General features: G+C 40.9%; 3 protein-coding genes across 5 annotated transcripts; 1 reads left to right on the top strand and 2 right to left on the bottom strand.

Annotated features, from left to right (window-relative positions):
- Positions 1-14072: 14072 nt before the first annotated feature.
- On the bottom strand, positions 14073-15232 carry LOC120894100 (ADP-ribosylation factor-related protein 1). 2 transcript variants are annotated; one of them, XM_040296479.1, is made up of 3 exons: positions 15014-15232; positions 14514-14938; positions 14073-14418 (listed from the first exon to the last, which is right to left on the bottom strand). In XM_040296479.1, the coding sequence occupies exons 1-3, from the start codon at positions 15104-15106 to the stop codon at positions 14412-14414; spliced, it is 525 nt and encodes a 174-aa protein (XP_040152413.1). In that variant the 5' UTR covers positions 15107-15232; the 3' UTR covers positions 14073-14411. The 2 variants fall into 2 exon arrangements, with proteins under 2 accessions (XP_040152413.1, XP_040152412.1); XM_040296478.1 differs by having other exon boundaries at positions 14073-14423; positions 15014-15230.
- A 5012-nt stretch (positions 15233-20244) lies between these two features.
- LOC120894327 lies at positions 20245-22473 on the bottom strand. Of its 2 annotated transcripts, none has more exons than XM_040296842.1 (3): positions 22126-22473; positions 21172-21490; positions 20245-21088 (listed from the first exon to the last, which is right to left on the bottom strand). In XM_040296842.1, exons 2-3 carry the CDS (start codon positions 21386-21388, stop codon positions 20625-20627), a joined length of 681 nt encoding a protein of 226 aa, XP_040152776.1. In that variant the 5' UTR covers positions 21389-21490; positions 22126-22473; the 3' UTR covers positions 20245-20624. The 2 variants fall into 2 exon arrangements, with proteins under 2 accessions (XP_040152776.1, XP_040152775.1); XM_040296841.1 differs by having other exon boundaries at positions 21172-21495.
- A 243-nt stretch (positions 22474-22716) lies between these two features.
- LOC120894326 (kanadaptin) lies at positions 22717-25182 on the top strand. The gene is made up of 3 exons (XM_040296840.1): positions 22717-23968; positions 24050-24186; positions 24272-25182. Exons 1-3 carry the CDS (start codon positions 22906-22908, stop codon positions 25064-25066), a joined length of 1995 nt encoding a protein of 664 aa, XP_040152774.1. The 5' UTR covers positions 22717-22905; the 3' UTR covers positions 25067-25182.
- The last annotated feature ends 119 nt before the right edge of the window (positions 25183-25301 follow it).

The following is a 25301-nucleotide window of genomic DNA, read 5'->3' on the forward strand; positions in this document are numbered from 1 at the left end:
GGAATCTCTATTTATAATAAATCGTCCCAATGATTTTCATCTATCATCCCTACTATCATCCGGCTTCCCTCCCTCCAGGATGTCTTGTTTCTTTTTCGCCTGGCTGGTAATCACTTCGATGTTCGTTAATTCATTTTCTGGTTTCCCTTCGTAGTCAGGTAGCCTTGATAAGAAATCGGCTACCACGTTTTCTTTCCCTTTTTTATCCCTAATTTCGCAGTCGATTCCCTGTAATCGTAACCTTAAGCGCGTTAAGGTTGGCGAAGTCTCCTTCAATTTCAAAATCGAAATAAGTGGGCGGTGATCAGTGGGCCTCATCGCGAACGAAAGTCGATAACGGAGTGGATAATTTAGCCGATCGGTTAGCAAAATTCCAATGTTATCCAATTGCGTTTTCTCAATCAGAATCTTCGCTAACCGATCGGTTTGGCAGTGGAGTGGAATGGTGTTTGCCGCCATAGCAACGTGGTTAAAAAGTCGAGCAGTGGGATATGCAGTTGAAAACTTCATATAAAAAAACCATTTCAGTCGGATAGCCATATCTACTGCTCCACCCCAGTTGATATAACAGTGGAAAGCTAAATAATATTAAAAACCATGTTTCACAACTCGCAAAAAAGGATGTTTTATCGCTGTTTGAGTTATTTAAGATGTTTTATCATTCGATTTAGCTAAAATATTATTTTTTAGAAAATATAAATTTACCTGTTTTTTTTTTAATAAATAATCAAAACACATAAATTTAGGTTTATAACAGGTATCTAGTTTTTATAGTTCAAGCTAAGAAATAAGAAACCAAAAAAATCCTTTTCTGCTAATCCTTCTCTTTTATACAACCTTATGTTATGGCCTTATGGCATGTTAGAATCGGTTCCGACACGGAAATGCAATGAGATTGAGAAGACCAGTAGGATCACTAGGTACAAGAAATTAAAAGCAATTCATATCCGTTGGAGCGGCGAGTTCCGGTCGGAATCGTTTGCGTTGTCTTGCACCTATCGAAAGTGTTGTGTCTACTTTTACTATCCGGACTATTCCCAAAAACTCTGGGTCGTTTATGGAAGGATATAGCCCGGGAATGTTCGGATTGACACACACATATCTAAGTTCCACGCCTCGTGACAAACGCGTCACTCAATAATTGTTTTTGTTCATCCATTTAAACGAATATGTACACTGGAATAGCAGCTATACTGAATCGCATAGATTACAATATTAACGTAGTTATTTTATTTTTATCAAATCTGATGAAATCATCATCGTATGTGTGGAAGCACACTCATTGTCGTATCAAGCTCGCCAGTCTTCAGTGGACGGTCCTTGTTCAAGGCATGGAAACGATCGTCCCAGGTGTTGTGCAGGGAGAGGGGGTGGGGGGAGATTTCATCTCTTGGATTTGAATCAAATACACTTTAATTTTTTTCTTGGGGGAGTGGGGGGTATTGGTCGGAATACCTCATATATGGGCCCCTGTAGTCTTTGAGTCTCTTCGTGATGAGACTACTGTACACACCATATATGCTGGACTTTATATCTACGGAGCCTCCTGCGGCCAATCAGTCCGCTTACGGTTAAATCCGCAATTGCGGAGAGGGCGTAGTAGGTTTAAATTTAAGTGGCCAGATGACTTGGAGGCGTCAGTCATTAAGGCCAGGATAATGGACTGGCGAGGGCGAGAGACCGTGAACGGTTTCGGACACTCCTTATTGCACGGAATAAGTGTACCACGTTGTTTCAATATATTTTTGAACGAGGGCGTAAAATACGGACGTTCACGGATCCAACGTTCGCGGTGGCTGGAGTTGATGGACGCACATGGTATATGACACAGGACAAGCGTCAGTGAAGGTGGCAAGCTCAGAAAGGGTTCAAACCTCGTCCTCCAGTTCATACGATTTTGTTTCAACTAGACTTGTTCAGCCTACAACCCGTTTTACACTTTACCCGGATTGTTTTAATAGGCCTACAGTCAATACTGTCTAAGGCCTGGTGTGGATTCTTCACTAGATGGTCCGTAAATAAGCAAAATTTACTATTTTATTCATTCCGCAAAACAACACCTCTAAATGTAAACAGAAGTGTGATTGACAGATAGGCAAAATCAATGGCTACTCGAATCGGAAAGAGTTATCCACCGGTGGAGAAATTATTCACCGGTGGAGAAAATTATCCACCGGTTGAAAATAAATTCCACCGGTGGATTCGAGCAAATTAACCGATCGGATAAATTTTATCGACTTTCGTTCGCGATGAGGCCCAGTATATACTATGAATCTTTTTCCAAAAATATATGGTCGATAATGCTGAGTGGCCCAAACAATGGCTAAAAGCTATTTTTCAATTGCATGATACTTGCATTCTGCACCCTTCAAGGTCCTACTCCTACTTGGGGGCTTAGCATTGGCGATCTTATCTACCTTGTCCTCCGCGGGTCTAATGCCCTGGTGATCTATTATATGCCCCAAATATTTAACCTCCTGCCGCAGAAGTTGACAATTTGAGGGTTCAAGTTTGAGATTATGTTATCGTAGGGCAGATAATACTTTTCTCAAATTGTCATTATGCTCATCTTTCGTACCGCCATGGACCACTATGTCATCTAAATACACTACTGCCTTAACACCTGGGATTGTGTACAACACCGTGTTCATCAATATTTGGAAGGTCGAAGTACTATTTCGTAACCCCATGGACATTCGTGTAAATTCGAAATGTCCGGCCGGTGTGGAGAATGCAGTCTTTTCCCCATCTCTAGGATGGATAGGAATTTGAAAAAACCCTGTTTTCCATTCTAATGTAGAGGGTTGCCTGCCGCATCCGGGGATTTTGTTATACAAAGTACCGGAGCGTTCCAGGGGCTAACGCTGGGTTTTATAATTTCCAGAGCAAGACCTGTTCTTTTTGTAAGTTTAGAGCATGACACAAAGCTTGTACTCTTTTCTCTCCCACCAAAAGGGTTCCTTTTAGGTCTCGGGGGTCGCAATCCAATTGCTCCTCCGATTGGCTGAATTTATTAGGGCTATTTTCTCTCCACCCGTTTTCTTTGAGGTACAGATGCAGATGAAACAAGTTTTGATGAACTAACAAACATGGGAGACGTGTGCCAATATATTTTCCTCTTGAGGAGCTTGCGCTATCCATCTGCGGTTCCGCTGACAATGGAAATCTAATGCAATCGTTTGCCAGAAAGATCTGCACCTGGTGTTTTCGTACCAAGTCTATATTTTCCGCACCGAGTCTGAACTCGTTGGGAAGCGCCAAGACAGGAGGATTTTACCGTCCGACTTGGCTTGGAACAGACAAACAACTTAGTCTTTGAGTTCTTGTGCTTGAAAGTCGATTTATTCATGCTTATTCCTAACTTATATACTAATTTTCTGCTGATCGATCGCGATCAGCAGTTTTTATTTGGTCGATATTGTTTACATTACATTTGCTTACAATTGTTTTCGTTCGGTCGGTCAGTTCCCAGGCCGTGATGACCTAATTATGCGGCGCTGTCATCAACATCCTGACCCCCGTAATTCCTCGTAGAGGGGTTACTATTTGGTGACGGTTTAAACGGCGGGGGGCGTAAAGTGTACATTTTGGCTCGTACTTGTTTGATAATAAATGCTATGGTTATTCCTAATATTAAAGTGGCGACGCAGGCTATTGTACTTGTAATTATTATGAGGTAGAGCTGATCCCTATTCGTTTCTTCTTTTTGCTCTGCGCTTAAATTTAGTATTTTGGCCAGCGGCTTGAAATACATTTTTGTTTCTACAGCTTCAATTTTCATGGTTGGCTGGATTTCTATGTTCTTGGTCTGTCGCGGGATGTGTCAGTGTTTTGTTACATTTGAGGTATATTTCGTTAGGATGAGAAGAGTAGTATAGGATTTTGTTCGGCTGGGAGAGCTTTACAAATTTGGTTATTGAGTTTTTAATTGGTTTTATACCACACAAGCATTCTGTTTTTATATGTCTGAAAGATGAGGGTATACAATCCAAATCTCTTCTAACGGCTACATCGGAGGACACGTGATGAGTGCTATTGTATCGCCTAATATCTGTAGGGTATATATAGTGTATATCGTTTATAGCTATTACATTTTCATCTAAGTCCAGAGTTGTAAAGTTTTTTAGGTTTGGTATTACAGTGATATGGAATATTTCGAATCTCTCTTGCGAAACGATGACGTTTTCAATATGTACTATTATTTCTCCCCTAAAAAACTCTTTGCTAGAAATTCGGGGGTGGTCTAGAATTATATACCCATCGGGTAACCTTGATTGTATCTTCTCGGAAATTTTCGTCGAGTCGAATATGCTAAGGGGCTGGATTTCTAACTCTAGATACCTTGTCGTAATGTATTGTACTATGTCTTCAGCTAGCATGATTGTTTCTGTGACATGCTTTATGAGTACGTTTTTTTTTGTTTTCATTGAAGCTTTTATTAAGACTCTTAATACCTTCGTTCATGTGGTCTATTTTCATATTAAGTTCGATTCTAAGTCTGTCACCCTGCTTGATTTTATGAGTCATGTCTTCCGATATATGTTTCAATTTCTGGTCTTCAGAAGCTCTAAAGAGGGCTAACTGTTCGTCAATATCGTCTTCTCCAAAAAGAATACCTTTCAAAAATCCAAATATGCCGCTAGATCGTTTGGTTCGTCTTTTTACTGCAGTCTGTGAGAGTTGAAGTGCGTGTCGAATGTTTTGTTGTAATGTCAATTTCAAATTTAGAAGATTAGTGTCCATGTCGCTCAGTGCCTTGAATACTGTGGTCACCTCTTTCTCCATTGTCAGTAAAGTCTCTGTGTCATTTTCGGGGTGTATTTTCGTGTGGAAGGTTGTTTCCCACACACCCCTTTTCAAGAGAAGCGTTCCTTCGTGGTCGAGAATATACCAGCTTCTTCAACTGGTTTAACTGAAAGATTGTCTGTTAGTTTCCATGCGGCTAACAGGCTTATAATGCATAGATACCGGACCATTATAAGGTTTTACGAGATGCTTCCTCCTTTTTGCAGGAGGAGTTTTTAATTGTTCAGCTAATTTCTTGACGTAGGCGATGTTGACCGGTCTTTTAACTCCCCACGAAGGTACGTCTGCAATTTTCTTGCCCTTTACTTCTAGTACTGATAAGTTGATAACAGGGCGTTTGTATTCGCCGTTTTCAACTTTAATCTTTGCGGATCTAACTTGCCCGTCTTTAGCGGGATAAACTTCTACTACCCGGCCCTTTAACTACCTACCCACGCGTTGTTCGTCTGGGAAGACGACTATGTCATCAGGTTGTATTGGGGTTGAGCGTTCTATCCACTTTTCTCGTTTGGCTAATGTTGGGAGGTACTCCTTCAACCAACGTTCCCAATAGTTTTGGGTGATAACTTGTGCCTTCTTCCAGTTGTTTCTGCTAGCTTCAGCTGCTGAAATCCCGGCTGGCGTAGGTTCGGCCTCTCCGGAACACCCTATCAAGAAGTGAAACGGTGTGAGAGGTTCGTCGTCTTCAGTTTCGAGGGGGATGTGAGTAAGAGGTCTATTATTGAGAATAAATTCGATCTCGATAAAGGCCGATTTTAATACTTCTTCTGGCGTATTATCATTATTTGGCAGCAAGCTCTTGACCTCTCGGACCATTCTCTCTGATACCTTCTCTTCTCTCTCTCTGATACCGTTGGTTGCACATCTTTCGATGAGTTCCGTTATTTGCCTGTTTGCCCCAACGAAGTTTGTACCATTGTCACTGTATATGTGACAAATCTTTCCACGCCTATGCTGCACATTTTTTAGGCACATTATGAAGGAATTTGTACTTAAGTCTTTAGCGATTTCTAATTGTATAGCGCGCGTTGTCATACACGTGAATATCGCTCCCCATCTTTTTTCTACCCTTCTTCCGATTGACACTGTCATGGGTCCAAAGTAATCTACACCTGTATGGGTGAAGGGTTTTTTGAACACAGCGGCTCGGCTTTCTGGAAGGGAATTGGATCTGGAAGGGCCATCATCGGGGCAATGGGACGTGCGCGTTCATTTTTGCAACGCTGGCATTTGCTGATCACGCTTCTTACCACGGCCCTAAGGTCGATTACCCAAAACCTTTGCCGGATTGCCGCAATAACTGCTTCCATCTTTTTATGCATGTAGCGTTCATGATAATGCTGTATGATCAATTCTGTCACGTGATGCCTCTTGGGTAATATTATGGGTTGTTTCACGTCATCGGAGAGGTAGCATATATTTGCTAATCGTCCCCTTGCTCGTAGTAGTCCTTCTATTACTTGTGGATTGAGATTCTTTATTGTGCTGTTTTTAGAGACTTGTCCATTGAGTGAAAGCTGAACTAAATCATCTTCGTATATCTCCCATTGTGCCTTTTGCAATAGGAGTTTTTCTGCTTTATCCAGGTTTTCCTTTTCTACTATCGGGGAAAATGCTAATCGCTTGACCTTGCTTTTCAAAAATTCTATATATTTTAAATTGATTGCCAGTGATCTCTTCAGTCTTAGCCAATTTGAACACCATTCGGTTTTTATAAAGTTGAATGTTCTCTTCTCTATGGTTTTAATCATAAGATTTGGACGGATTTCTTCATGAGTAATGATTAGCTTGGGGTCCCTATATTCAATTTCCCTTTTTTTAAGAAATACTGGGCCATTCAGCCATATAGATTTTCTTGTAACTACCTTGGTTGCTTCGTCTGCAGGATTACTTTCGGAGGAGACCCACTTCCATTGACTAGCATTGGTAGTATCTAAAATCTCTCCAATTCTTACCGCCACAAATTGTTTGTACTTTTGTGGATCGGCATTGATCCATCCTAGGACGGTTTTGGAATCTGACCAATAATAGTCCCTATCAGTGGTAATTCTTAGTTCCTCCTTAACAGTCTCGGCGAGTCTGACTCCGAGTACTACTGCTTGAAGTTCCAGCTTAGGAATTGAGAGTGGTTTTATTGGTGCCACTCTCGTTTTTGCCGCCACTATGTTTACGTCAATCCCCTTTTCTGTTAATGTTCTTAAGTACACTACTGCTGCGAACGCTTTCTCCGAAGCGTCAACGAAAGTGTGTAACTCAGTTACTTCGATATTGCTAGCCACCGAGTAGCATCTAGGTATTTGTATGTGTTCTAGTTCCTTTATTCTTTCCTTCCATCTTTGCCATTGTTCCATTATGCGTTCTGGTACTGGGCTATCCCAATCCAGTTCTGTTTTCCAAAATTCTTGGATGATGACCTTCGCTTGCGTAGTATAGTTTGCCGCTAGCCCCAATGGATCATATATTTTCATCAAGTAGGCTAGCATTTCTCTTTTGAAATTATGGAACACGGGGTATGCTTAAGCTTATACCTTAACACATCGTTTGTTTTGTCCCAGTATTGCCCCAAAATTTTATCAAAATTCATATCTTTATTAGAGATGTGCAGCAGCTCTTGTTGTGAGGATCTATCATCTGGGATGCTTCTTATTACCTCCTGACAGTTAGAAACGAAATTTCTCATAAAGAAATGCGCTCTATCATGTATGAGGCAAACCTCGTTAATAGTCTTGATTGCATCATTGATAGTCCGAAAACTATCAAGATAATCATCAACATAGTGGTTTTTTACTATTGCTTCCACTGCAGTGGGGTATTTGTCTTTATATTTTAAGGCGTTTTCATTTTTAACGAACTGGGCACAAGCAGGAGAGCATGTGGCACCGAAGGTCATGACGTTCATAACGTATACTTGGGGTTCGTTGCGTGGATTATCCCTGAATAAAAATCGTTGAGCCACTTGATCTTCTTTGCGGATCCGTATCTGATGGAACATCTCCTTGATGTCCCCTGAACAGGCGATAGGGTATTCGCGAAAGCGGATTAATACTCCAAAAATTGACGTAGTGGCGTCTGGTCCGGACAAGAGAGTAGAGTTAAGTGAAATCCCTTCGTTCTTTGCAGCTGCATCGAAAACCAGTCTTGGTTTTGGAGTTGGCTTATTTGGATTGATGACCATAAAATGGGGAATGTAATTGATCTTTGGATCTCTATTCAGCAATTCAAATGGTGTTAGTTTACGAGCGTAACCTTTCTGAACATAATCAGTAATTTGATTTTTATACCAGGTTTTCATCTCGTCATTACCTTTCATTTTCCGTTCTTGACTTTCGAGCCTTCTTAGCGCCTGTGCGTAGCTGCTTGGTAAGGATACATTGGGATCTTTCCAAAGTAGGCCAATCTCATGCTGATTATTTGTATATTTCAGTGTGTCATTCATTACACTTAGGGCTCTTTCATGGTCCTTTGATTTTGGGGTGAATTTGGTTTCCCTTTCGCCAAATTCTTCTGTTGAAAAAAACCTTTTCATCAGGTCTCTCATTGACTTTTCTTCCTCCTCTTTCTTATCCTGTATTGTGAAAAGATGTTGATTTTCTTTTGCATCACCATCTCTGCACTTTCCAAATACGACCCAACCAATGCGTGTTTTGTGTGCCACTGGTTCATTGGGCGCTCCTGATTTGGACTCCACAGCTTGCGTGTAATAAGCATGTGGAAGTCCTAACAGAATGGTGGGTTTAGCATTTTTGTAGCTTGAAATATTTACCGTCTTTAAGTGGGAAAATTTTCTCTTCAACACGTTTGCATTGATGCTACGAGTGGGTAGGTCCAGTTCATTTACTGTCCTAATGTCCTTGACATAAAGCAGCCTGCCGTTTGGACCTCTGAGTTTCAGAGGTACCGACGTGCTTGTATCCTCTACCTGGTTGCATCCATTTGTCCACGAAAGTGTTAACGGCTTCCTTGGGCCATGCAGATTTAGTTTCTGTCTTAGGCTTTCTGTCATGAGGCTCGTTGAGGATCCTGGGTCTATCAATGCAAATGTTTCGATGGAGTTGTTTTCGTTACAGACAGTTATTGGCAGAACTTGAAATAGGTATTGTTCCGAGGTTTGATGAAAATTTAAATGTGCTTTTGACGCCGCGCCCATTGAGTTGAATTTTTCTTCATGCAATATGGTGTTGTGTCGTTGTCCACAACCATCCACTGTACACTGCGGCCTTGAGCGACAGTTAATGGCCGCATGGTTAGAGAATTTGCAGCAGTTAGTGCAAACGTTTTTCTCCTTCAGCATTTTCCATCTTTCGTTTACTGAGGCATTCTTTAGCTTGTAACAAGATATGGTTTCATGAGGACGGCTGCAAATTAGACAGCTTTTATTTGAGAATTTGATGGCTGGCTGAATAGTGAGTATTCAGCCTCGCCGGTCTGTCTCTTTGACCACCTTCCATAGCAAGAAGTGTGATCGCCACGTCTTCTGTTGGTTTCAACCATTTGCTGAAATCTTTCAAGGTTTTGATTTTGTCACCTTCCTCGTTAAGTGAATTCCCGAGCCACCTGGTTTTAAGGTCCGGAGAGAGTTTTGCGACCAGATCTGTAAGGAGCCTTTGGTCCATCAAGTACTCCGTTTGGTTCAACATGGTCATATTTTCCACCATGTTATTCAGTGCGTTACAGAACTCAATAATCGAAGATGGATTTTCCAAAGATGCCCGTTTAACCACCATAAGGTCTTTTAGTAAGGCGTTAAAAATGCTAACTGGGTTGCCATATAGCCTCCCCAATCTTTCCAAGATTGCATCCACGTTACTTGGGTTAAACATCAACCCGCTAACGGATCGCAATGCATCTTAAGGTGAATTTGGAGCCGTGTAAGGTTTTCCAAATTCGTAATTTTTTCTGTTCGAGTGGTTTCTTCGAACAGTAGTTTAAAACGAGGCCATGTTCTATAATTGCCATAGAAATCCGGAAGTTTTAAAACTGTCTTCTTGCGTGGAGCAAAACCCAAGTTTGCCATTTTATTTACGTTTGTTGTAAGTGTTTGTAGGTCGTCTTGTAGGTGAGTTGTGTCGGATTGGTTATGTATTTCTTCATTTCTTAATATGTCTTCTAGTCTTTCGATTTCCTTCTCACACCTTTCGTTTTCTTCTCTAGTTCTTTTTTCCGCTTCAGTTTTTTCTTTTAGTAGCCTCTCTGTTTGCATTAAGGCCTCCCTATTTCCCTTGCGTTCCTCAGCTATTGTGTAGCATTTTGGACACACATATTTTTTAACGGGACCTTCTAGCTTCAGACATTTGAGATGTAACCATCTGTCACACTCGATACAATTAACTTGTGTGTCCCATTCATCGGGGTTCTTGCATAGCTTGCAATTGCCTTTCGGGTTGCTTTTAAATATGATATCCATACTACTCACTTTGCGTAGCCGGTGGATAAAGTAACTGGGCTGTCGCTGCCGATCTGGATGGGTGTCGTCGTGTCGTTGCTGCTCTTACAACGCCCCTGCTTGTCCTGCTCGAGGTCGTCTTCAGGTGATCCCCCGCGGTGTCGTCAGTACCCCTGTCTTCTGGTCGCCTTCAAATCCGCTGCTTGGGTAGTATTGCCGCCACGCTTTTTCGTTGGATAATCGGGTCTTCCGGGGCGATGACCATTGGCTACCGATCACCGTATCAACACACGTCAATAAGCTGGACACGTACTACTCCACTAGTTCGCACTCTTATCAACACCATTATGTTTGTGGTTTCCCGGAAATGCTAAAGCCGGATACGGTTTAGCTCGAAGATTTCTTTTTTGTATGCACGTCCCGTATTGTTACACTCCCCAACTGTTGATCTTTTCTTGATCCGCACATTTACTTGTGTTGTTGTAATTGGAGTACACTGCCGGTGCTTTACGGGAACGTCCGTAAACCGCGGTCGTTAGCGTCTTGTGGGTTTTACTACGTTCTCACTGCGAATGTGTGCCACACGCGTAATTGTTTACACTGCACTTTGTTACTAGTACGCTACGTAATGATTTTCGATCAGATGTTCTCAGGTCGTCCGTTTTTAAACGCCCTCTCTGAGGTTGCGTTTCACTGCACACACACACCCTTTTTGTTTTGTTTACAAACCTGTGCTACGACCGAAACGATATAGCGAACGTCGTTTTTTTTACCACCGGTGTCTTTATTCAATCACAATATATCGGTGATCGTACGGCGCCTTACTGAATTCTGTCTCTGTACCTTGGACTTCTTAAGCACTGTTTCCGGCGTTTTTTTTTGCACTCGTTTGGTTTGTTGCACTTTACGTTTTTGGCTACTATTATACATTTGCGATGTTTTCCGCTTTTACGAACCTTCCTCCGTTGGAGCGCCGGTTGTTTTTCTCTATCGGTCAGGAATACGTTCGTCAAGATCGGAAGCTAACCTCCGACTTGTATGTTCCTGCCGACTCTGGGTTTCAAGATCGGAAGTTAACCTCCGACTTGTACGTTGCGAGGTCTCTACTAATCCTCTTTGGAGCCACCATATATTTTCCGCACCGAGTCTGAACTCGTTGGGAAGCGCCAAGACAGGAGGATTTTACCGTCCGACTTGGCTTGGAACAGACAAACAACTTAGTCTTTGAGTTCTTGTGCTTGAAAGTCGATTTATTCATGCTTATTCCTAACTTATATACTAATTTTCTGCTGATCGATCGCGATCAGCAGTTTTTATTTGGTCGATATTGTTTACATTAGATTTGCTTACAATTGTTTTCGTTCGGTCGGTCAGTTCCCAGGCCGTGATGACCTAATTATGCGGCGCTGTCATCAACAAAGTCCTTTCCAAATAATCCAGGAACAAATAGATCGTTAACGACACGAAATTTTGAAAAAAAAATTTCTCCCCCTACTAATAGATCAATCTGGCATGAGCCTATGGTTTGGACGGTCGAGTTCCCGATGCCGATTAAAGTCGGACAATCTGCTAAATCGAAATCATTAATGCCGATATTGTGGGCTTCTGATCGGCGAAGCAGACTCACCGCTGCTCAGGTATCAATGAGGAATTTTGATACATAAGAGGGATTCATAGTGGTTGATAGCTCTGCACAGTCCAGATCTCCCGGGGCCTGCACCACCTGACAGGTGATCCATTCGGCCTCAGGTACACAGGAGGGCTGAGCACCGTCAGGTGGAGATTTCAAAGGGTTCTTATCTATTGTGGGGGTTCCGATTTGCTGCGGACCCCCGGTATTAGTTTTTTGGCTCTGCTGCGGACATGACTCTACGATTGTGGTTTCGGAGCCGTTGGCCATATCCTTGTTGGTTAGCCGTCTCTAAAACTTCGGATTCCATAGTATGGTTACTTGAAGGAAAAACTTGGGGCGGCATTTGGGGAGCGTGATTACTATAAAAGGCTGGATTGCCATTAGCCGCATATGGGGCCCACGTCGAATGGTAATTTTTGGGGCCAGGGACATCCTGCGCCGAACTCGGAGATTGGTGTGTCCCGTAACTGTTTGAAAACATCCCCCACAGAGGGTACGATGAAACAGGTGGGGGTGCCCATGCATTACCGTAATTCATGTGTGCAGAAGGTGCTGGCGATACCCACGAATTATGATAAGCCGGCAGACTAGGGGGGGGGGGCTGTCGGTCCCCACATTGACGGATAGACCGCATTTCCACTTGTATGATGAGGGAAATGGGAGGGAGGATAAACTTCGGCATTAGCCCATGGTGGAGGCGCTTTACCCTTTGAATTCCTATCACCATAATCTTTTTCATCCGATATATCCCCTGAAAATGTGTTTATTCGCCAATGGCGCGAGCCCTGTTCTAATGCATCCAACCGTCTCTCCAATTCTTCTTCATTTTCTATATTGAGATATTCTTCCATCAAATGATTTAATAACTCTCCAAAGTCAAGCGGCTTCTGAAGGCGGGCAAGGCTGCGAAGTGAACGATTCCTTAGCCCGGTAATAAAATGCGATCGTAACATTCTTTTAGAGTACGAAAGATTTTCCTTAGTTTTTTGCTCGAAAGCATTAAGGTAACCTTCCAGTAACTCAGCTCGCTCTTTATAGCGTGGAAAGGATTCGTTTACTCCTTGCCGCAATGTTTCGATCTGCTGTCCTACCGTTTTTAATTTCAAACTATCCCCAAACTCATGCAAGAGGCGAGTTTTTACCTCATTCCAGGTATCCGCTTTTATCCGCTTAAAATAGGCAGCCGCGTTGCCCTTGAGTTTGGTCTGATCTGCGGCATAAAGGAAGGCATCAAGTTCCGCTGCATTCCCTCTAAACTCCGGTATTAGATTCATAGCTGTTTCCGATGGAAAGGTACTCATGACGATGCTTGAGCAGCCTAAACTAGCGTCCACAAAAAAATGAGGAGATTTGTTTTCCACTGGAGGCTGACTTTTCACTGCTAGAGGGCTATTGGCCGCTGGAAGCTTTTCAAAATCTTGAAAGGCTAAAACATTTCAATCAATTGGAACATAAAACTTTTATTTTATTTTATTACTTTTTTTATTTTTTGCTGACTCATCTAAAATGGCAAAATGTTTGATTAAGTTTTAGAAATTTGGCGATGACAATGGGTCTCCTCTAAAAAGTTTCGCAAGTTCTGAATTTTTTATTACGAAACATCGATAATATTCGGAGATTGGCCAAGAAATTCAACTTCAGAACTTACCATGGTAGAAGGCCAAAGTTTAAACAAATAGATGCTAACTAGCTTTTGATATCGGATCTTCTCACAGTACAATATTGCATATCATAGGATTATTTTAATTGTATTTGTCATGATTGAGTGGTAAGGGGCGTTAAAAAGATTAAATATGGAATGTACAACATGTACAAAATTCTACAGATACAAATGTTTATGCGTGCGCGTATTGTTCGAGGTTAGTATAATGTAATAATGTAGGTTAGTGTAATGTAAGTGTAATAAACTATTATGCATAGCCCATAAACAAATAAACATTTTGTATAAAAGTAAGAATGGATTTAAGAATATCGAAACGTTTTTACACTAGGACCATTTAGCGTTTTAAGTTCAGTATGTAAAAAGTTCCGTTATAATACTAGAATCACAAGACAAATAAAAAGTGTTCAGTTCAACTACAATAAAACCGTATGTCTTACGAAATTTATCCTTTCCTTCGTTGTTTGTATGTATTGTTACGAGAATGATTGAGAAAATGGTAATATTTCCGGAAGAATCTGTAAGTGCATATTCATTACATTTTGTGTAGAATAAATATAAATATAAGAATGATAAAAAGTAAACATCAATAAGGCTGTGAAGACTTTAATTTGGCATCAACAAAATAGTTTTAATGCTGTTCGCCATTCTTATTAGCTGGTAGTAGTTGTTGTTGACATTGATCGTTCCTGGAATAAAGAACTTAAATTATGATGTAAGTGTGATACACAACATAATTCTATTGAAGAAAAAACTGCCACTCTGGTTTGTATAGCTTCTCTGAATCGCCACCCAGCTTTATCACAATCGTAATACGCATGAAAAATAAAAGCATTGATACATTCAATTACGATCAAGTGTCTTCCGTTTTTGGTGGTCGAATGATTGAATTGCGCTTAATGGACTCAACCAACCATTTTATACCCTCGTCAACACCTTCCCTAAAAAAAAATCAGGTAAAGAGCAACAGTACGTGTAAAAAACAGTGGTGAATCTAACGTGGTTAAAAAAAACTAAAGTATAGCAATTACCCGGTAAGCGCTGATACAGGCATCACGAGACAGTCTCGGCGTCCGATGAGATGACCGGACTCCTGGAAGACGGGTTTTATTTCCCGCACACCCATGCAATCTGGCAGATCCTGTTTGTTAGCTAGCACTAGCAAGGGAATGCCCGATAAATACTCATTGCTGATCATACGATCGAACACTTCCTTTGATTCATTCATGCGAACACGATCATTCGAATCGACGACGTAGATAACGGCATGCGATTCCGAGTAATATTTATCCCACAGTGACTGCAGCTCTTGCTGGCCACCCAAATCCCAAAAGCTCATCCGTATGCCAGCAATATCGATCTGGCCAATGTTTAAACCCACGGTTGTCGTAATTTTGCTCGGGTTCATTCCTCGGTAGTTCTTGCTAAACTTTGTCTTTGCCGCCTCCAGGTAGGTCTAGTTCAAAGAGAAATGATAATGAATGTTTTGAAAATATTGGTGTACACATCAACTTTCACAGTAAGTGCTTACCGTTTTTCCAGCGTTGTCCAGTCCCAGTATTAATATGCAATACTCATCCTTCTGTGTGAGATACTTATAAAAACCACTCAACAATGTGTACATTTTCCAAAATGTGGATTTATTGAGAAAAAGTTTGAATCAAAATGTCTAAGGAATCGTTTGCAATTATTCTGTGCCGATTGCCGTCGTGTTGTTTTGTTTTGATGTGTGACAACAGCCGTCAAGTGTGCTGTCATTGCGATCACCACACTGGTTGATTAACGGAAAAAATGGTTGACAACTTAATTCCGCAAATACATGTATTCCACGAAATACGCCATACTCGATATAGGGTAACTGTACCAGTTTTCGGCAGGCTAGTGCAGCAGTTTCACAAAAATTGCTCACACATCAATATTTTTCATTATTTTTCTTGAAAGTGTTGTTATTATGGTTGATAAAGTATCATAGTATGTTACAATATTTTTTATTTGCCGGTTCAAAGCCCTTTTTCATAAATATTCGTGAAAATGCAAACATTGATTTTGCTCCTATTTTCGGCAGTTTGTTCCTATTTTCGGCAGGCTGTGTTCCTATTTTCGGCAGCGCGAATACGGGTCAGAAAATGTTTGTATCAATGTGAATATGTACAAAAATGTTTAAAGCAATTTAACACTCTTACTTTCCTAAGATAGGTGTTTAAAACCACTTTAATTATTAATTTTATGTTGCTTATTTTGGCCCGTTTTGACAGCCATTTTGATGCGACGTTTAAACAGAGCAGCCATTGACAGTTTGATGGTTATAGCGTACGGTGCGAACTGGCTTACAAATATTTATTTTTCTCTTAAGTTAGTGCATTGTTTGTCGTAAAATTGGTGATATTTGGTACAAGAAAGGTCATATTATTTGTCGACATACGCATTTTAGTGTTCTGATCAATTTTAAAAGGAATATTCAGCCAAATTTAAAGTGTGTTATTGTTCCGAGTTTCGGCAGGAGCCCACAACATTGAGCTGTCAAAATGATCATTTACTGTGTAATATTAGCGTGAATAATTTATCGTGAAAATTAACAAAATTTTATATAAATTTTCATTGTTTACTGTTCTGATCTTTAATCACAAAACCTGCCGAACGATTGGCTGACAGCAAAGCTGCCGAAAAAACACAATTTATTTGATATTTTGAAAATACAATGGTGTGTGATGTGAATATCAACACTTACCGTACGCAAAATGGTTTAACGTTTTAGTGCCGAAAATAGGTACACTGCCGAAAACTGGTACAGTTACCCTAGGCCTAGGGTAACTGTACCAGTTTTCGGCAGTGTACCTATTTTCGGCAGGGTAGCTAAAAACGTGAAATTCTGCACAAATGCGGTAAAAAATTTCACAAAATACAATTTTGTAGTGAAAGTGTACTTATTTGATATTCATATACGAAGTTTCACACCATTTCAATACGTATTTTCCAAAATATCAAATAGATTGTGCTTTTTTTCGGCAGCTTTGCTGTCAGCCGGCAGGTTTTGTGATAAAGAGAATCAGAACAGTAAAACAATGAAAAAGTGGTGTATATTAAAGATTTTATGCTTGTTTAATTTATTCTAACTTGTTCGGAATTTTAAAATCACGGTAGACAAGTTATTTTTCACTTTAAATGCTGCCGAAAATAGGTACAGGCGGTTCCCGAGATACACGGTACCTCTTATACGCGGATTCGGAGATACGCGGTTTTCAAAATTTGACAGTTCTTTGAGCAAATTGCACTGATTTGACACATCCATTGTGAAATACCAAATAATTTCCGTATTGATCGAATGTAAAATACCATTTAGAAAGGTTTAAAACTGTTCAATTCATTAGAAACACATCAAAAAATTAATTTGGTGGCTAAAACCACCCCCTACTTGCAAAATTGCACGAAAATTAGTGATATTTTGGCTGGAAATCACGAGAATCGACTTACGTGGAAATTCGAGATACGCGGTATTTTTCGGCCGTTTTCGGTCCCCAATAACCGTGTATCTCGGGGACCGCCTGTACACAGTAAATGTTCATTTTTGACAGCTCAATGTTGTGGGCTCCTGCCGAAACTCGGAACAATAACACACTTTGAATTTGGCTGAATATTCCTTTTAAAATAGATCAGAACACTACAATGCGTATGTCGACACATAATATGATCTTTCTTGTACCAAATATCACCAATTTTACGACAAAAAATGCCCTAACTTAAGAGAAAAATAAATATGTGTAAGCCAGTTCGCCCTGTACGCTATAACCATCAAACTGTCAATGGCTGCTTTGTTGGGCCAAAATAAGCAACATAAAATTAATAATTAAAATGCTTTTTAACACCAATCTTGGGAAAGTAAGAGTGTTAAATTGCTTTAAACATTTTTTTTGTACATATTCACATTGATACAAACATTTTCTGACCCGTACTCGCGCTGCCGAAAATAAGAACACAGCCTGCCGAAAATAGGAACAAACTGCCGAAAATAGGAGCAAAATCAATGTTTGCATTTTCACGCATATTTGTGAACACTTTCAAGAAAAATAATGAAAAATATTGATGTGTGAGCAATTTTTGTGAAACTGCTGCACTAGCCTGCCGCAAACACTTACAGTTACCCTACGCGTAGTTAATACAGTTACCCTACGCGATTTCGCTATACAGGCGATCCCCGAAATACACCAACCGAAAACGGCCGCAAAATACCGTGTATCTCAAATTTCCGTGTAAGTTGAATCTTGTGATTTCCAGCACGTTTTTCATATTTTTTCAAAATAATTCTACTAGTACACCTTAGCAACGAATAGAAACAGGGGAGTGCGCTCCCTGCATTATACAATATTGCTCGCAAAATACGGCGATGTGACCAGCTTAACATTTTCATCGCCAAAACTAAGCGACTTTTATGAAAACTTGTAATAATAAAAAAAGGCAAAACACTCACTCAAAAGTTACGACCTAGCCGGCTGCGGTTGAAGTTGTAAATCATTATTAATTGAAAAAAATATTGACAGGATTTTTAAATTCTCTTTTACTTTTTTATGTTACGTTCATGTTATCTTCATCTATACGACCGAGTATGTTATCCCATGCATTTTGTTTGTTAGCACAAAGATTAGTGTGATTTACCTTAGTGAAAAATGGGAATTTTAAAAGTTTCTTTTACTGTTTTTGTATATTTAATCATAATCATCCATGAAGGATATATTTACTTCTTCTTCTTTTTTTGGCACAACAACCGGTGTCGGTCAAGCAGCGGCAGATCTAACGGCAGGCGGACTAGGCGGTCGCCTGGGGCCCCGTAGATTGGTAATCTATAGTATGTATAAAACTGGACAGTGTTCTAGCTACGAGGTTCATGCGAAGGACGTTGGGGCCCCGAGGCTGGCGAATCCTGATACCTCTCGCACGCTTAGTGTATGCGACAGTGCCCGTGACACACTGTCGTCCTCTTGGACGTTGACCGGTGGCAGCGCAACTGCCACGACAAGTCCAGGGGTCGGTACGGCTGCCCACAACATTACCATAGCAGGATAGTCAGTCCTACGTATGGCGGCACGTTCGATTCGGGGCTTGAACCCATGACGGGCATGTGGTTAAGTCGTACGAAATGCAAATGAAGTGGAATTAGCGGGTTTCGACTTAATCAAAGTTATTCTAGTTTTGGCGATATTTTGCCGAGTAAACTTGCGGGTATTTCCGAATTATGCTGATACAATGGCCGCACCCTAAGGTCGGACACCTCATATTTTCACCTTTTATCTGATTTTGCGGCACCCTGGACAGTTCTCTAGACCACTTATCGGAAATCTTTCTTCACAAGTCCTTGAGGACACTCTTTAACTATACACGTGCAAAAAACCAGAAAACATATTTTTTTTTAAATTTCGGAACAATATTCATAAATGTGATAAAAGGTATGAAATTTATGAAGTCCACTGAAATTCGTACAGTCTTCATTTCGTAGCAAAATCAACACGTAATTTGCCAATATTACCTTATATGATGCTAAAATCATTAGATATCCGTTATTATTGCTCCATCGACTATTTTAGGTGACCAGATATGTTATACATAACCTATGCCAAGCGCCCTATGGTCTTAATCAGCCAAATACCGTGGTTGGAAGGCTCCAACAAAAGTATCATAGTAATTTTGAAGAGAGTTATTGTTTTGCATAATTTTAGAGTTGCTTAAACTTAAGAAGTATCAGAAATGAAGGAGTAATGGAAATGCACTGCCTTACCTGCCATTCACGACCTAATTGCCTCAATGCCGTTGTTCATTATTTAGATAGAATAATTACTGATTCGAATTGGTTGAACATTCGTGCACGCAGATGGTCACCTGAACTAGTCGATGGACCTTTAATAACTGATATCAAAAAGTTTAAGAACCATATTGGTCAATATTGGCATGTTGCGTGGTCATATTGTTATTAAATGAACTGAATTAAATTAAATGAATTAAATAAAAACTGTCTGACTTTCAGTGGACCGCATAAATTTCATACCTGTCTTATTTTTTCCAATCAAGGCATGATTAGTACTAACAGTGTACATATTCAGGTACATTGAAGTTAATTAAAATATATTAATTGGATTAAGTTAGCTACACTTCCTCTCTTCCCCATCGTTTAAGTCATTTGATTACAGGCTGTATCGCATACTACGCGGACCATACTCGTACGACTTAACAACATGCCCATCATGGGTTCAAGCCCCAAATGGACCGTGCCGCCATACGTAGGATGTGGGGGGTAATCCAAAAGTCACTGAAAGTCAACCCCACAAGTGGTTGGCCTTGACTTAGTTTGCGTAGTGCTTAATCCGCCCCTGATACGGACAGAGGATAATCGCGTAACCGGAAAATCCGTTACGTAGTCCAGCAACCGTGCCGATGTTCATGGAAGGACGTGCTTGAGTTTTCGGGTCGCTGGCCAGAGATGGATGGGTAAGATAACGGCTAGACCACGAGAGCCTGAAAAAAGATATTCGTGCTTTTGAACCTGGAAAAATACGATGCACAAGCTCGTCAACACAGACTTATAATTACGGAGCAAAGTTGTATCATTAACAATACGGAACAGCCATTCCTTGTAAATAAAAAGTCGACTCCGTGTAAAATAGTAGTTGATTCCTTATAAATAAAATAAAATAAAAGAAATAAATTAATCATATTTGTGTCGATGAATACGTCCGATTTTGTTACTACATACGACATAAAAGAAACAATTACGTGTTACAAAACCTACAAAATATTTATTTTTATTTCATAAGCTTGAAGTAGCTATTTTCATGTTAAAAATATGCTTTCGTTTTCATGGTAAAAGAATTAATGAATTCCTAATAGTATCTTACGCAGATTAAAATCAGGTCGGGCCCGAAATGGTAAAATTAAAACGGTACTGGTGGATATCTACTCTACCCGCAAGTAGCTAAAACTACCACAACTTCACGTGGATTGTGTTCATTTGTCTTTAGTTCATCTTATGGCATGATTTAAAAACCATCCTTATTTATAGATAATACATTCAAAAATTAATGAATTTGTGAATTTGAGTATTGGTAGAGTAAGTAAAGAGATTGTACGACGATATGTAAACATTCCGCATTGCATTTTTAGTACAACATGATCGCGCCTTGGGTTTTATCATCAGTTGGAGGACTTAGGAACTTTTTCCTTTCCCGTTGTTCCAGACGCGTCGCGACAATCAGTAAAATTAAATTAACCACTACCAACACAATACCCGCCGGAATAAAATAGAAACTGGATCCCAGTACTACCAGCCCGGTACTGTACCAGCTATTGTTACGATCTTCTGCAAGCAGAACGTTGTGGGTCAGGTAGTTGTAGAACTGTACCAGCCAGCAAACAAATGCAATTGTCTGGGAGAAACCGGTGAATAGGTTGCTTACTAGCAGCACCACCATAGTGCCAGTTTTCTTTGATGCCGATGCCGACTTAAGTACAGATGCGATGGCAGTGATCACACCACCCAGAATGCCGAAACCTGTGCCAAGTGCAGCGCCTAACCAAAGCCAATAACTCATAACGTCTGGTTCGTTGCGGATCATTGCCGGAACTGGAAAGTGAAAAAATATGCTTTTTATATCAATACTTGTGTGTTGATAAGCAGCAAAGCTGTAGAGACTCCTCTTTACTTACCATCGATTTTATGGTCCCTTAAACCAAACCCAACGTTCAGCCGCCGATGCCCAGAAAACAGTCCAAAATTGACCTGCCCGTTTGATTCATTATAATTTCGCCGCTTTGCATTTCCTTGTATCCAATTGTTGGTCGTGAGGCTGGCCACTAATAATCCAACGATCAGGCAGCTGGTGAAAAAAGTCACAAACACAATGCTGCGTGTTTTGAGGCTCATGGTTTCAAGATTGATGTTCGTTTAGCACTTTTCAAACGTTATTTTTCTTTACACGTCGTCACTTGTCTTTACAAGCAGCAAAATGAGCGTAGAACATATACGCTGTGCTTTAATAAAATAAAGATAAAGAAATTGATGTAACTTACTTCGAAAAAAAAAAGGTAAAAATGTTAAGGTACGCGTATATCAAGTAAAAGCTACAATGCTGCAAGATGCTCAAAGAAGCACGTCCCAACACCGGCATTGTTTTTTTTTTAATTTAATCCTTGTCACTCATACCCTATTATGCTACTCAACATTTTTGCACGATGGATGTAAAATATTTTAAAAGTTCAATCTAGTAGCCTTCGCATAAGGTTTTTTTTAATCTCTACATAAGAGAAGAGTTCCTTAGCATATACCTATTAAAATGGGTTTAAAGCGTACTATTGACATTATATACACGCAAGACAAAAATACAAGGCAGCGGCTACGATCATTCAACGTTGGAAAGTATGAATAAGTAAAACGCCCTGTCGTGAATCTTTTCTTCTTATTTCGTATGTATCACAAAGACGTCCGGCAAGAAAAATGATGATGACATGTTTCGAGCCCTATTCGATGGTATTGTAGAAGCCACCATGGATAACTTTTGCTGCATGATCGATACAGTTGGGATAATAGGCTAAGGCTTAGTAAAAGGGCATTAACAAGCAGGATAACAACACATTGCTTTGTAAACAAAACTAAACACTTACACATTTAGACTGGCGCTCACGGTTGGAAAGTTTCTTTGGGTATGGTTGGCAGTAACAGGATGGAGCTACAACATTTCTAAAACAATAAACTACTGCCAAAAACGTAACGCCATTGCGCTGTTGTTCTTTCGGTTCCACTAATATCGTTTGATGGTATTGGCAACTGCAGTCCTTTTGGTGATCAAATAGGCGTGATTATACATACTATGGTGGCAGGCAGTGCTTGGATCTGTTAATAGCACATTTATGAGAATTTCTATCATTCGATCGATAGTTTCACTTTTTACCCCGCTGCTAACACACACTCTTGCTTGAATGAAGACCCTACCTCAGCAAACTGTCGCACGATCGTTGCTCGCACAGTGTTATTTTAGTGGACAACGCAATATTACTTTATGTGAGTGTGTTTTTGTTTTGTGTGTACAAAAGCATCATTAAGGTTAGTTTTAGAAAAAGAAAATATTTCTCGTGATTAATTAAATCAGTCGATTGGTAATTTGAATTTTTTATTTTATTTTTTTATTATTTCAGTTCGGTACCAAATGGATCTCGGCCGCTATGCTTGAAAACGTCATCGCACTGTCAGTGATTTCACTGTCAACTGTCAGTATTGAATTTTCAACTGGCAACAAGCGGATGGTGGGTTGTTTTCTTATTACGGCGTATTGTTTTCCGGAGAAGCTAGCGCGGTCTAATTGATTGGCCTAACTCCTAGCTGTATCTACAAACATAGTATATTTCCTTTGCCGGACACATTGCAGTGCGAAACAAAGCCAGGATATGACGGAAAAGGCGGATTTCAAGATACCCAACGTAGATCCGAAGGTTTTAACCAAGCTGCGGAAGTCTGGTCTACCAGCGTCTGTTTCAAAGGCGGACATCGCTGTACCGACAGGAACGGAACCAAACATCGCCGAGCAGTTTGAGCAGAATAATGTCGAGATTCCTCCGATACCTTATAAGGAACCGTCCTGGTCCCGTAAATGTGACCCATCTCAGGAATACAGCTTCGAGGTGGAGAAAAACGGAGTCATTGTTGACAAGATAAAACAACTGCAAAGCAAACCGTTCTGGCTGTTTGGTCGTTTGCCCAACTGCGATATCAATATGGCACATCCGACGATCTCACGCTATCACGCTATATTCCAGTACCGTGCACCACCTGCACAAGAACAGGATGAAGAGGCTTCGACCCATCGTGCACATGCAACCAACGAACCGGGATGGTATCTGTACGATCTTAACAGTACGCATGGTACGTTTTTAAACAAACAACAGATACCGCCTCGCACGTACGTTCTTGTCCGCGTCGGCTACATGATAAAGCTTGGTTCAAGCTCGCGGACTTACATCTTTCAAGGACCCTCCGACGATGGCGAGCTCGGTCTAACAATCACGGAAATGCGCGAACACATTAAGAAGCGAAAGGAAATGTGCAAAGAGATAAACGAGATCACCCGAAAGGAGCAGGAACGCATTGAAAAGTTGCAACAGGAACAGCAGGGGATTACATGGGGTATGGCGGAAGATGCGGACGAAGAGACGGACCTTACCGAGAATCCGTACGCTACATCCAACAACGAAGAACTGTTTCTGGACGATCCGAAGAAAACTTTGCGCGGATACTTCGAGCGCGAGGGCCACGACCTGGAGTACAAAGTCGAAGAACTGTCGTCGGGCACGTACTGTTGCAAAGTGGAGCTGCCGATCGACGATGCCGACGGGCGTCCCATCGTAGCCGAAGCGACAAATAAAGGCAAGAAAAAGGAGGTGGTCGTGCAGTGTGCATTGGAAGCCTGTCGTATACTAGATCGGCAGGGATTGCTGCGTCAAGCTAACCATGGTAAGTGTAGTTTTAAATCCACAAGCTCGATTATATCCACGACTTCCAAGCCGTACTAACACTTGCATCCTTTAATACCAGAGCCGCGACGACGATTCCAAAAACAATCGGATTCGGACGATGACGACGATTTTCTTGACCGGACGGGTGCAGTCGAAAAACGACGGCAGCGTAAAGAAGCTGCCAAAAATCCACAAACGCACACATACGCTGATTTGGTAAGTGCATCTGTGGATTAATTAAAATATTGTTCACCAAAATGCCTAACCGATTCCATCACAAATCGCACTCCCCTTTTTTCAGATTCACAAAGAGGCACAAATACTCGAACGTTTGGAGACGAATGAATCGAAGATACAAAACGCGCGGCTCATCAAACAGGAAACGCATCTGCCAGAGAATGCCGATGATGTGGACAAATTTTTGGATAACCTGACTAAAGATAAAGTAATAGACAAGTTCGAAGTTCGGCGTTTGCGCATGGAGCAAGTGCAACTGAATGAAGAGCTTGCCCAGGTGAAGAAACTCATACAAATAACCAAACCTGTCGATATCGATAAGATTGGATTGGTCAAACAGGGAACGTCGGGTGACAAACGTCCAATGTTGCCACTATATGGTAAGCGCAATAAGCTTCGAAACACTTTTGGCATCCGCGAATCTAGCATAAAAGCGGAGAAAGATGATGCGGATGCAGCGGAATGTTCCACTTCCATAACAAAGGAAACAAAATCGCTTCCAAAGACAGCTCCGAATAGTAAAGACATTCCCTCCGGAAGCAAGTCCGTTTCGCGGGAAGAAGTGCCAGGTGGACCGAGCAACTATAGAAATGAACGGAAACGGTCATCTTTGGTAGCGCAAGCTGACGATCCAAGTAAAGCAGATCTTATAACCGACAGCACTTCTGCCGGCGAGAGCAGTAGCAGCAATAAGAAGAAACGACCTAGACAACGGACCCGAGATGGTAAATTTCGCGAAAACGTCGATTTTGACGATGCTGTCGAACTAGCGAGCGATGATAAAAATGTCGAGTGGGTGCCACCGTCGGGCCAGACTGGTGATGGCCGAACTTCGCTGAATGAAAAGTTTGGATACTAGTATGGATGTTTCCATACTAAAGGATAATTCGTTTAAATGCGTATGCGTATTAGTTGCTTATGTGCTCAAGTGACAGTCAATAAAAAAGTACAATGAATTTCAGCAGCACAAAGTAAGAGTTTGAAATGACTCATTCCTTTCTTAAAGCTCAGCTGCAAAAACTTTTTTAATTTAGATTTTTACATTTGTGCCAGATAAGTTAAAATATCCAGATTATTTCATATATCCATGTAGC

Source organism: Anopheles arabiensis, chromosome 2 (assembly GCF_016920715.1).
Source record: "Anopheles arabiensis isolate DONGOLA chromosome 2, AaraD3, whole genome shotgun sequence".
Taxonomy (NCBI): Eukaryota; Metazoa; Arthropoda; class Insecta; order Diptera; family Culicidae; genus Anopheles; species Anopheles arabiensis.

Bases quoted from the DNA above. Each gene is read 5' to 3' on its own strand.
- LOC120894100 (XM_040296478.1), bottom strand. From the start codon at position 15,106: ATGTACACATTGTTGAGTGGTTTTTATAAGTATCTCACACAGAAGGAT. The intron at 14,939-15,013 runs GTAAGCACTTAC...TCTTTGAACTAG, and splicing joins TGGACAACGCTGGAAAAACG to ACCTACCTGGAGGCGGCAAA. The intron at 14,424-14,513 runs GTAATTGCTATA...ATTTTTTTTTAG, and splicing joins CCTGTATCAGCGCTTACCGG to GGAAGGTGTTGACGAGGGTA.
- LOC120894326 (XM_040296840.1), top strand. From the start codon at position 22,906: ATGACGGAAAAGGCGGATTTCAAGATACCCAACGTAGATCCGAAGGTT. The intron at 23,969-24,049 runs GTAAGTGTAGTT...CTTTAATACCAG, and splicing joins GCTGCGTCAAGCTAACCATG to AGCCGCGACGACGATTCCAA. The intron at 24,187-24,271 runs GTAAGTGCATCT...CCCTTTTTTCAG, and splicing joins CGCACACATACGCTGATTTG to ATTCACAAAGAGGCACAAAT.
- LOC120894327 (XM_040296842.1), bottom strand. From the start codon at position 21,388: ATGAGCCTCAAAACACGCAGCATTGTGTTTGTGACTTTTTTCACCAGC. The intron at 21,089-21,171 runs GTAAGTAAAGAG...TTCACTTTCCAG, and splicing joins AAGGGACCATAAAATCGATG to TTCCGGCAATGATCCGCAAC.